General features: G+C 40.1%; 1 protein-coding gene across 1 annotated transcript; it reads left to right on the plus strand.

Moving 5' to 3' along the window:
• Positions 1-8,785: 8,785 nt before the first annotated feature.
• On the plus strand, positions 8,786-11,496 carry LOC120062704 (fibroblast growth factor 17-like). Its single transcript, XM_039012764.1, has 5 exons — positions 8,786-8,817; positions 8,904-8,940; positions 9,293-9,470; positions 10,131-10,237; positions 11,206-11,496. The coding sequence occupies exons 1-5, from the start codon at positions 8,786-8,788 to the stop codon at positions 11,494-11,496; spliced, it is 645 nt and encodes a 214-aa protein (XP_038868692.1).
• Positions 11,497-12,232: the final 736 nt, after the last annotated feature.

The following is a 12,232-nucleotide window of genomic DNA, read 5'->3' on the forward strand; positions in this document are numbered from 1 at the left end:
CCAATAGTTCCTCCCGGCTGTATGTAATGAGACTTAAGATTTCCTGGGGTAACAGTGTAAGAAATAATACATAAAAAAACGAAATACTGCATAGTTTCCTAAGAACGCGAAGCGAGGCGGCCATCTCTGTCGGCGCCGTACTGAAACTATACATCAAACGTTTGATGTATTTGATACCATTCTACCAACTCCGCTCCAGCCATTCCCACGAGCCCGTTCTCCGCAGTTAAGGTGTCACCAACCTCCTGTGGTTGAGACACACAACATTTTATGTGCAATCACTTGCTGATGACTGACAGCTTGTTAAACTGTATCCAGGGGTAGAATATTCAACACTCCCCCCCATGATATTTGGCTCCCGCTGTTTGGAATGTATCAACAAATCATTATGTCAGCAAAGCAGATACATGTTTTGCTTGGTTGTTTCACATTTATCATTTGCACAAGGTGCAACAGTAAGGTGAAGGAGGACCTATAACTCAGAATCTACATTTTTTTTTGTGTATGGAATGTTTATTAGCACTACCTCAACATTAAAATGTACAATATTACATTATATGTTGTTGCTGAGGGGCTCGAGCAAGCAACCAGGTGTGTGTATTACATTCAACTAGTGACAAAGTTAATCAATTAGTGGCAGTTTATTAATTGTATTATCAGCAGTTGATCCTTCTCCCTCTCCATGATGAAATATTTTCATCATAATTGGATGTGCACAAAAAGTCCTTGTGCTTTTAAAACAAAGGACTGTTTATTTTGAAAACAGCATTTCTGTTAAAATGTTTAATTGCTAAAGGAATCAACTACCTTCTAAGTGTATACTAGTATGAGCATACTATCCCTCTGCTAAAAAAAAGACCGGGGGTGAATTTCAAAAGAATCCCCCTTCTAAAAATCCTCAGGGAATATACTAAGCAATTCATTGTTTTGACTACAAGGCCCAGTGACATCAGCGACATATGTCTGAAGTGTTGCTGTCAACTGATGAGAGAATTTAAAAAAAAAAGCCAATCAGTGAGATCTTGAAATGCAAAACCAATCAAATACAGTATAATGGCTTAATGTGTCCTCGGGGAGCAGGAGGTCACATGTTTCTGGATGCATAACACATTTCTAATAAATGGCTATTTTTCCTAGTGCCAGTGTTCCAAGGTCACATTGTTTGCATGCTTTTTTTTGTTGCTGCAGTCTCTCGTCTCCAAAGACTGTTTTCTCACTGAGACGTGAGATGTGAGCAGTCCTAGATTTGCTCTGCTGAGCCCCCAAAAAGCTGTTGAATAATACATTTGATCATTTAGATTTTTAATGACTCATGGTTTCCCTGAGTTTCCCAAAAGATCCATAAATACTGTCCGTGAATGAGGGACAACCGCAAAGCATCTCCATAAAAATGGATGCAATTTTCATACAGGGACTTCAAGGTTCTCTCTTGTGAGGGTATTGGAACAGCTTCTGCCAATAGTTGACAATAACTTGATCAAATTAAAAAAAATGTATTTTTTCTAAATGTTGGACCCAGAGGTGGCACCACAGGTTCAAAAGTGGTATGGCAAAATTTGTCTGTCTTTTCTGGGGCCTGGAGTTTTTCTTGATCTCATGACCTGATCAGGTACAATTCTGGGTCTTATTCTGGGGATATGAGAATATATTATTATGGCCTGGTGGATCAAACCCTTTCAAACTATCACAAACCTTGATATTATTCATCCTGAATATTATATCAAAAGACCCAGGGACAACAACTTCAATGGGCAAGTATACTCTGTAGTTTAGGGACCTACCATTGCACGGCTGAGCGTTATGCAAAGAATGGTTACAATGTATTAAATATTAATTTCACAACTTTGGCTTTAGAAGTGGGGGGGGGGGGGGGGGTAAACGCTCCAAACAGCCTACCCGACCACTTGGAGGTGTCCGGATGGTCCTAAAGCACACATTCCAATGATAAAACTAGGGGGGTGGGGCAAAGATGCTATTTCAGAATGTCCCCCGTCTCCAGTTGCGGCCCTGACTTTCACCAATTTCATTGAATTTATTCCCCTTTTTATGAAGTAGATTTTATTGAATGTCGCTCATTCTATTACACTCTATTCTAACCAAACCTGCATTACCAGTTCATATCAGTGGATGTCACTATGCACTAGCTAGTCAAAAAAAGTTGTTGCCATGGCTGCCTGTCTCTGTATTTGTGAAAGTGATGGTGGTGCAAGAATCCATCAATTCTCTCTTTCTGCATTAGCCATCCATCTGTTATAGTTAGACAAACAAAAATGTTCTTCTCTGTGTAGACTGCTCTGCGGGGGAATTTGTTGGTTTTTTTACATTTAAGAGTGAAATATGTGCTACAAACATGTGTGAATAATCACCAGCAGTGGAAATAAAATAATATGCAAATGAACATTATTGGACTAACAAACTGTCTGACTAACCTTTTCAGGAACTTCATTGGCCTTGGGTAGCAGCAGCAGATCATTTCATCTTCTTTATCCTGTGCCAAACACATTTATTCAGTGAATCTAAATTATTAACGTGAACTGCTGGCAGCATGACTGCATCAACCTAGCTATCTAAGGTTAGCAAGCTAGCTAGCTATCTAGCCAGGCTACTCTAAAGCTAACTTTAGCAGTTTTTCTAGTTAGCTATAAATTGGATTATTCTATATTGTTTTAGAAGATGACTAAACTGGTTTTATTAACCGTTTTTATTAACACATTCCTTGTTTTCCATTAACATTTGTGTTTGCCCTCTTATGAGGCAGGCAAGCAGGGTTGTCACTAGTTACCACAGTCACAAAGTGAAAATAGGCTATATCTTAATTAAAAATGTATTAAAACAACAATTTGCTTTTGGTCTTAATTTAAGGTTAGGGTTAGGCATAATGTTAGCAGTGTGATTAAGATTAGGGTTAAGGTTAGGGTTAGGTTTAAAATCAGATTTTAAGAAGATAAATTGAAGAAATTGGCAGGGTTTAGCCATTTGTGGCTGTGGTAGCTATTGACGACCTTGCAACCATGCAGGCAGGAGAGGAGGGTTTTCCATTAGATAACACAGCCACAAAGTCAGATTCCACCAGGATTCCACAGACCGGAGACGAGCGTGAAGCCAAGTCAAAGGTGCTGCTGGTGCAACCAAATAGTTGTTGAGAGGCATGGGTGATGAGGCTCTGTAGGCTGTAGCTAAGAGACCACTGTGACTGACAAGTGAATCCGCCTATCGCAGGAAGGGTGGGGGGTTACCGAGTGAAATGCCAGGGACAGAGTTGTATTCACTAGACAAAACAGAGGCAAACGGGCTGAAGTTGGGGGAGGTACTATGTCAACTTGTCCAATAAGAAATGCTTGCTTTTTTTCCGTTGCAAAATGTTTTTCTATGACGTGAACTAATTTATTTGTCTGGTAAAGGTCTTCAGTTTTCAGTGCTGCTGCTTTGAAAGTGGTGTGGCGCCGCCCCACCAGATTGAAAAGTACTGGGGTAAATGATGTCTCGCCACATGTTTTCCGGCAGCTCTGGTTGGACCTTAAACGCACTTGATCTATGCCACATTAACAACAGTGACTATCTTCAGAAAGTGATACGGCTTCAACGTGACCTTGTGCCTAACCCTGTTACATATGTGCCTTGAGCATGTTCATTGCTCAGTGATATTTTGCTCCTTAAAAATAACACAGATGCTCTGACGCCATCGGCAGGCCAGTCTGATTCCTGCCATTGGAATTGGACAGCGTCCAGCTATTTTCATTGCCTCTTTGTGAATCGCTCTTGTCTGAGTCACTTTATTAGTTTTGAAGCCTGACATGTTACCAGCTTCTTGGCCTCATCAGATGAAGTGGTCAAACCCTGTCTGCAACTAGCGGGTGTTAATCGTGGATCAACAACTCGGGTTTCACCTGTTGAGCATCCCAGTGGTCTGGGACTTCCCAGTCTATAGTCCCCTTGCTAGTGTTCTTATTATTACACAAAGATAGACTTTAGTTACGTCATATGGAAAATGTATTATATAGATATACTTTTTAAACGATATGGTGTTTTGACTAAACTGTATCTTCCCATACTATGAAATGCACTTACTCTGATAAAGCAGCATGTCATCTATTTTTGTTGTGCTGGCAGTAAGTGTGGTCCCATTCAAATGGTGTGTTTGTGTGTTGTAGGCCAAGGCTCACTACAGATAAAGGGGGTGGGGAAACTAGTTCAAATGTATTGCCTGTCTCAGCTGTGTCAAATTTGGCAAACTCAAATGGTCAGCTTGCAAATGGTTGGGGTGTACTTAGGGGTCAGAGGCCTTTCTAATAACTGCTAATCTGTACATTTTTAGCACTCTAAATGTATAAATGAAAAAGTGTGATTAATGTAACTAGATTTCAGGTATGTATGTTACATGTTGATACATTTGAACTAATTTTTCAGCATTTACCCCTTCACGTCTGAGTATGACAATTCTAGAAAAAGTCCACTCTGACATAACATTCCATAAGAGGCAAGTATGTACGTTCTGTCATTATACAGAGCCATGGTGAGAGCCCTCCTATGAGTCTATGGAGCCCTCTCACCAGAGCACTGCTGAGTGACCTAATAGCAGGGGTTTGGGTGGCATGAGTGAAGGTGCCCAACTGCTGTGCAGAAATCCACAGGGGGAAGCAACAGGGCTATTCTCCAAGCTCATCCTCTGAAACAATCTGAGTTTTTATTATTCATAAAGAGGACCACCCACTTTCTAAACCTTCGCCTCCTCGATTTTTGCAGGGTCAGAAAAAAGTGACCAGTTGTTCTTTATGGTGGAGATCTTTACGATGTGGTTGGAGCTGTTGGGAGACCACCAATCGTCCTTTCACTTGTTACTGGAGGTACAGCAACTCTGACTGGATAAAGATTATCATGTGTTGACAAAGTTACTCAATATAATAATTACATGTAGTGATACTGTATAGTGATGTTTTAAAGCTGTCCATTACTTTATGCAGGAAGCCTTTGGTCAACTGATGGCAGGTAACATTTGAGGTAGGTAAAAAAAACATAGCCATTGCATAACATGAGGAATAACTTTTTCAGGTTGTAGTATACATTTACAATCACATATATGATCAGTTCACATTAAAGCATGTCAGATCTCTCTGTCCACCTGTCATGGGTTTCTGCAGTGTCACCCTCTCTCTCTCTCTCTCTCTCTCTCTCTCTCTCTCTCTCTCTCTCTCTCTCTCTCTCTCTCTCTCTCTCTCTCTCTCTCTCTCTCTCTCTCTCTCTCTCTCTCTCTCTCTCTCTCTCTCTCTCTCTCTCTCTCTCTCTCTCTCTCTCTCTCTCTCTCTCTCTCTCTCTCATGAGGTAGCGCCAGTAAAGCCAGCGGAGACACGAATAAATTAGATCAGGTTGCAAGGCCTCAGATCTCACCATCATTTTGTATTTCATGAGGCCACATCATTTTTTTCTATGTACATCCCACTCCCCCCCCAAAACATCTGACACCCAAGCAAGACAGCCTGCTGGAGATGAATTCCACAGTGATGAGGCTAGCTACTGCAAAAGCTCTCTCCCCTCAGCCGCCGCCCCCCCCCCCCCCCCCAACATTTCTTCTAGTTAGCTCCTATAATTGGAGTCTAGTCACAGAGCTAAACATCCCACGTTGCCATGTTTCTACGTATAGCAGTATGTAACACCCCTTGTGACACCCCTTTTGAACTACGGTCATATTCATCACATTATTGCCCCGTTGGAAAAACTATAGAGTACATCACTCCACACACTATACTAGAGTATAGAAATAGGAAAGACTATAGGTAATTAGGTATGAATATGACATTATGGAAATGTCATGAGCAACCATAAATGCGCATTTTATGTGCGAAAGGTCAATTGGTGGGGTGGAGTGGTAGTGGTAGTGGCAGACTACACTGAAGACAGGATCAAATATCAACAGATGCCTGGCAAACATTCTTTGAAGAAGCAAATAGGTTTTCCAGGTGATGTGGTGTCTATTACTGCTGCGTAAGAAATTGTGGTTTATTTCTGTATTGCTGTATGTGCATCTATATGTATACACACAAATGTGTTTTAAGCATGTTTCCTTCATCTCAAATTATGAATGTTACCTTGCTTGCCTGCCTCTTGCTTGTTTTTGCTTTGTTTTTACTAAAAAATAAACATTGGTTGTTGTCAAATTATGCCAGAGACTACAGCTTGGGCAACACAACTTGATGGATGGACTGACTGACAGATTTTAAGAAGTGACATTAACATTGCTACAAAGACTGCCACCCATTGGGCAGAATAAATTGTCAGAGATGCATTTTTTAATAAGTGTATTATAAATAAGAAACAGAAATACCTTATTAACATAAGTATTCAGACCCATTGCTATGTGACTTGAAATTGAGCTCAGGTGCATCCTGTTTCCATTGATCACCCTTGATGTTTCTACAACTTGATTGGAGTCCACCTGTGGTAAAATCAATTGATTGGACATGATTTCAAACGGCACACACCTGTCTATATAAGGTCTGGGGATCTGGGGAAAGGTACCAAAAAATGTCTGCAGCATTGAAGGTCCCCAAAAACACAGTGGCCTCCATCATTCTTAAATAGAAGAAGTTTGAAATCACCAAGACTCTCCCTAGAGCTGGCCGCCCGGCCAAACAAGGGAGAAGGGCCTTGGTCAGGGAGGTGACTAAGAACCCTATGGTCACTCGGACAGAGCTCCAGAGAACACGATTCTCTGGTCTGATGAAACCAAGATTGAACTCTTTGACCTGAATACCAAGCGTCATGTCTGGAGGAAACCTGGCACCATCCCTACGGTGAAGCATGGTGGTGGCAGCATCATGCTGTGGGGATGTTTTTCAGTGGCAGGGACTGGGAGACAAGTCAGGATAGAGAGAAAGATGAACGGAGCAAAGTACAGAGAGATCCTTGATGAACACCTGTTCCAGAGCGCTCAGTACTTCAGACTGGGGCGAAGGTTCAACTTCCAACAGGACAACGACCCTAAGCACATAGCCAAGACAATGCAAGAGTCTCTGAATGTCCTTGAGTGGCCCAGCCAGAGCCCAGACTTGAACCTGATGGAACATCTCTGGAGAGACCTGAAAATAGCTGCGCAGCGACACTCCCCATCCAACCTGACAGAGCTTGAAAAGATCTGCAGAGAAGAATGAGAGAAACTCCCCAAATGCAGGTGTGCCAAGCTTGTAGCTTTATATCCAAGAAGACTCGAGGCTGTAATCGCTGCCAAAGGTGCTTCAACAAAGTATTGAGTAAAGGGTCTAAATACTTATGGAAATGTGATATTTCAGTTTGTTATTTTTAATACATTTTCAAAAATGTCTAAAAATCTGTTCTTGCTTTGTAATTATGGGGTATTGTGTGTAGATTGATTAGGAAAAACGATGTAATCCATTTTAGAATAAGGCTGTAATGTAAAAAAGTGTGGGAAAAGTCAAGGGGTCTGAATATTTTCCGAATGCACTGTATATTATAGAGAGTTATGGCGTGTATAAACAGTGTAACAAAAATGCAATGAACAGTATTATAATGAGCTATGTGAAGAATACAGTATATGAATGCACAGTGTGAAAAACAGTGAAACAATAAATTATGCAACTATCATAATCTCTCAGAGACATGTCCATAATCTCAAAACGATTTTGACACTGGTGTAAACCTAGACAAAAATAGACCATCATCAATTAATGCCAGTTTAACAAGCGGGAAATAAGCATCCTGGTAACATCAGTCAGTCATCAGTTAGTGATGTTGATTAGGCTACTAGACTATTGCTAACATGATTTGTTTTAGCCGTAAACCTCTCAACGAGAGAGAATGGAGAAAGCAATGGATTTTACACCTCAATGCCACACCCCTTCTAGTGAGATTAAGTTACTCACTTTTAAATACAGCGATTAATTAGGATCTAAATGCATTATAACGTAGTAGATAACTCGCATTTACATCTGTCGTGAAAGAGAGGTGAGAGAGAGAGAGCGATCCAGCGCAAGAGATGAAAAACAGGATGTATTTTTTTATGTTGTGTATTTCCATAAAATAAATAAAATAAAAACCGATAAAGTACATGCTGATATGCTTAAGGCATGTTGGTTAATTTGCTGTGATTGCGTAATATTGTGCTTAATACCCAAAGTGAATTACATTATCATCTGTAGGCCTACCCGGGTGCTATTAAAACTTTTTTGCCCCCTTGTATTATTTCTTTACAGGCCACAGTGCCCTGCCCACCCACAATCCAAAACCTCCGACAACCAGTTTATGGGAGGGACCAGCCTTTCAACATTTAACCACTGCGCAGCAAGAGGCCAAGACGCGCTATGAGTAAGAGCGCTTTTTAAACCTGGAATTACCTGAGGCTACATTGAGCTACGTATGGGGAACAATATTTTCTCTTGAAATAAACATCCAAATGGCAATAGTTAGGGCCTAATAGTTTTTCCACTGGACTTGTATGATGGATCTCGGTGACTCTTTTGGTTGCATACTTTTTGGATACTCTCAGGAAGACCTTCACACTTCAACACACCTGCTGTAATTGGAGTATATATAGGCCTACCATTTTCCTCATATGCGTACCATGATGTGTTTCTCCTAAACACTTTGAAGAAGGTGTTTCACATCTGAAAGTTGGTGTGTGAATGGAATAAAACTCATAAACTAACAAGGGACACAGAGTGGACAGGTCAAGCGGATATCCGAAACCAGGGGACTCTGTTGGATTACTTTGGATCCGTTGGTCTCTTGCTCTCCGTGGAGAAATACATGCGCAATTGGATTACATAACAAGAGAATGTATGGAATAAATCAGCGCTGTATTTACATGTAAGAATATTTACCTTTTGAAACATCCTTATCGAAAAACATTTTATTGTTGGTGATGTTTTATTTATTGTGATTTCATTTCGCAGATCTTTTCATTTCTTCGTGCTGTGGTGCCATGCTCAGGTAAACCCTCTTTCAAAGTCCCGTGCAGATAGTTTAGACAAATTATTAATACGCATTTGATGATAAATGTAAAATTTGATGTCTTGATTTTCTTGTTATTTTTAATTGGGCCGCTTGCCTCTGAATACATTTATTATAGGCCTGATGCAACACAATATGTTGTCCTACCAGAGTTGATATCATGTTTGTTTTTTTACCAAATAATTTACAAACCCAGATTTTTGTATTTTTGGGATTATGTTATTCAGTCAAACTCTGGAGTCAAGCAGTGGTCTCTTGTTTTAGAAAACATTTCAATTAGAGGTTAGAAGTAAATCCTATAAGTGATTATTTTTTCCCTTTGCATAAAAAGGGGGAGAATCACCCGTCTCCTAATTTTAACCAGTATGTGAGGGAGCAGGGCGCAGTGACGGACCAGTTTAGCAGGCGACAGGTCAGGGTTTACCAACTATACAGCCGGACCAGCGGGAAGCACGTCCAGATACAGGGCAAGAGGGTCACTGCTACTGCTGAGGACGGCAACAATTACGGTAAATTGTTCTCTTCTCATGAGGGCCATGACACTGTTTTCAAACAGTCGGACGCATGCATGCAAGGCTTATTAATAGTTTTTGACGAGGACTGCATTTGCAATGTGCTGTCTATGAAGAGGTCTGTAGCCTAGGCTAGGCCTACTTGCCCACCTAATTCTGCCTCCACCCTCTGTATAGGGCTGTATGGTAATTTAGCCTACCTACGGTATATCTAAATCTCGTCTGGCGAATCAGGCCAAGTCTTTTGTCCAGGTCCAATACACATTCCTGTTGTTAGCCCTAATTAACCAGGGGGAGCAAATCAATGGACCAATAGGACAAATGCAATTGGTATTTGTGTATTCCACCCTGATTACTTTTGTCTTCAAACATGCATAACAACACTTAGTTAATCATAGCAATGGCTTGTTAATGTCTCAACCCGAAACCCAGAATATCTCACATCATAGGCTGTTAAGATCATCTCTCTTCAATATATGAAAGTTGTTTATAGGCCAATTAGGTCAGCTTATTGCTAGCTTCGTACGGTTTTTTATTTTCATTCCACTTCCATATAAGAATTGTAATATGATATAAGGAGTGTACAAAATATAGTTAATTGACATACTGGATTTATCACACCATTGTTGTATTTTCATATGGATATGTGTGTGGTAGCACGTCTCTTTGTAGAAACTGACACCTTTGGCAGTCGGGTTCGGATCAAAGGTGCAGAGAGTGGACGTTACCTCTGTATGAACGGGAAGGGGAAACTGGTTGGAAAGGTATAATGTCAAATCCACATCACTTTCAAAGTTGAACAAATTCTAGCTTGCTTGTTTCATAGTTATATGGTCATTATTATGTAACTGTGATTGTAAATTCTTTAAGTGAAGTTTTCTTTCAACAAATAGAAAAATAATTTGAAATAGTGAAACTGCAATAAAAGGGATGTATTTACTAACCAGTGTTTCTCCCTGTCATATGGCAGACATATTTGGCTCATAGCGTGTTATAATGACACTTGTTTGTAATGTTATTCATTAGCCTGCATAGGGTCGGTGATGGGGAGACAACCAACATGTATTTCCAACTGTAGCAGATCTACAGTTGCAAGGCATGGGATAAACTCTCCTCATTCCCTTTGGTGGTTGGTCGGAAGTCAACCCTCCACTTCCTGCATGGAAATGGAAAATATCTATTCAGTGTTGTCTGCTTGCCATGAGAAGTAAATCGCTCCATCTTTTTGGGGTGTTGAAAGACTAGGTTCTGGTTTCATCTAGTGAATAAATAAGTACAGATGAAGGCTGTAGTTTTCTGGCGGTAACTGTCCTTTGGAAAAATCCAACAATATAGTTATTGTGGTTTAGATATGTATTTAACATTCGCTGTTCATAGTTTATTGTTTTGAAATGGAGGAGGCTTTACTGATATGGCATCTTCATTGTAGTTGTTATGAAACCGTCTGAAAATGTAGATACAATGGATGTGAGCTTGTCTTGTACACATTGTTTGCATTTGTTTGATGGTGATACAACTCAAGTAAACATCATAACTGTAAACTAGACGGTTCCGGTGTTTCAGGAGAACATTGAAGTGTTCCATTTTGTTTGGAGCTTGAGAATCAATAGATAGCAATGTAGTTCAGAGGGCCATACTTTAATTAACCTATCCAGATGATGTTTTGATCTATATGCCTTCTAGTAGTGGCACTCTGACTTGATGTCTTTCCTCTCTCTCATCCTCTCAACAGCTTAATGGAAGAAGCAGGGATTGTATCTTTACAGAGATTGTTCTGGAGAACAATTACACTGCCTTCCAGAATGCCAAGTATGAGGGTTGGTATGTGGCTTTCACCAGGAAAGGGAGGCCCATCAAAGCCTCAAAGACGAGGGAGAACCAGAGAGAGGTCCATTTCATCAAGAGGCTACACAAGGGCCCACTACCTTTCCCCAACATGGATAGAATCAAACACTTTGAGTTCATCAGTTTTCCCCCCACCCGTCGCGCGAAACGGAACAGGAAATCACAGGCTGCTGCCTAGTACAGAACAAATTGGACTCATATTATTGAGTAAAAATATGGAACTTTATATTTTTAATACGTGAAGATACTTAAAATGCTCAAAAGTCTAAAGGATTATTGTTGTAAAATGATCCCATGTAAATAATGTAAGAGAGTAAATGAGATTGATGTATATATTTAATATGACTGTGTGTATGTGTTTTATTTATCTTTTGGAGTGGTGATGCGACAGAGAGGAAATAGGTACATTAATAAACATGTTCGACTTGGTTGGCACAAAACTTAAGCGTGACAAATGCAACATCTTACCTTTAGATCATGTCTCTCAAATGACTACTTTCTTGGTACGTGTGCTGAAATAGATTTCTGAGTTAACAAAACCTCTTCAGAAATGTACAGGAACTAGCAATGTTCTTGTTTCGCAGATCAGTATGCACAACAGGTGCATCCATTTTTATCCAGTATAAAAATCAATAGCCAAGTGGCATATCATTCTAACAAACGGCTATGCAAAGACAATATTCATTTCTCAGGCTCAAATCTTCAATTTATTTACTGATATGTAGCCTAGCTACTTTACTTTGGTCATGAATATGAATTCAACTTCAATACCTACTCAATTCCATGATATTAATTATGTTGCCTTAACCCTATATTTCAAAAGAGCAACAACACCAATCCATCCCATAGCACCATTCATGTTCTGTGTAGGATGAATTTGTTATGCAAAAACAAATAACAAAACATCAAATTAT

The sequence above is a fragment of the Salvelinus namaycush genome, chromosome 18, assembly GCF_016432855.1.
Source record: "Salvelinus namaycush isolate Seneca chromosome 18, SaNama_1.0, whole genome shotgun sequence".
NCBI lineage: Eukaryota > Metazoa > Chordata > Actinopteri > Salmoniformes > Salmonidae > Salvelinus > Salvelinus namaycush.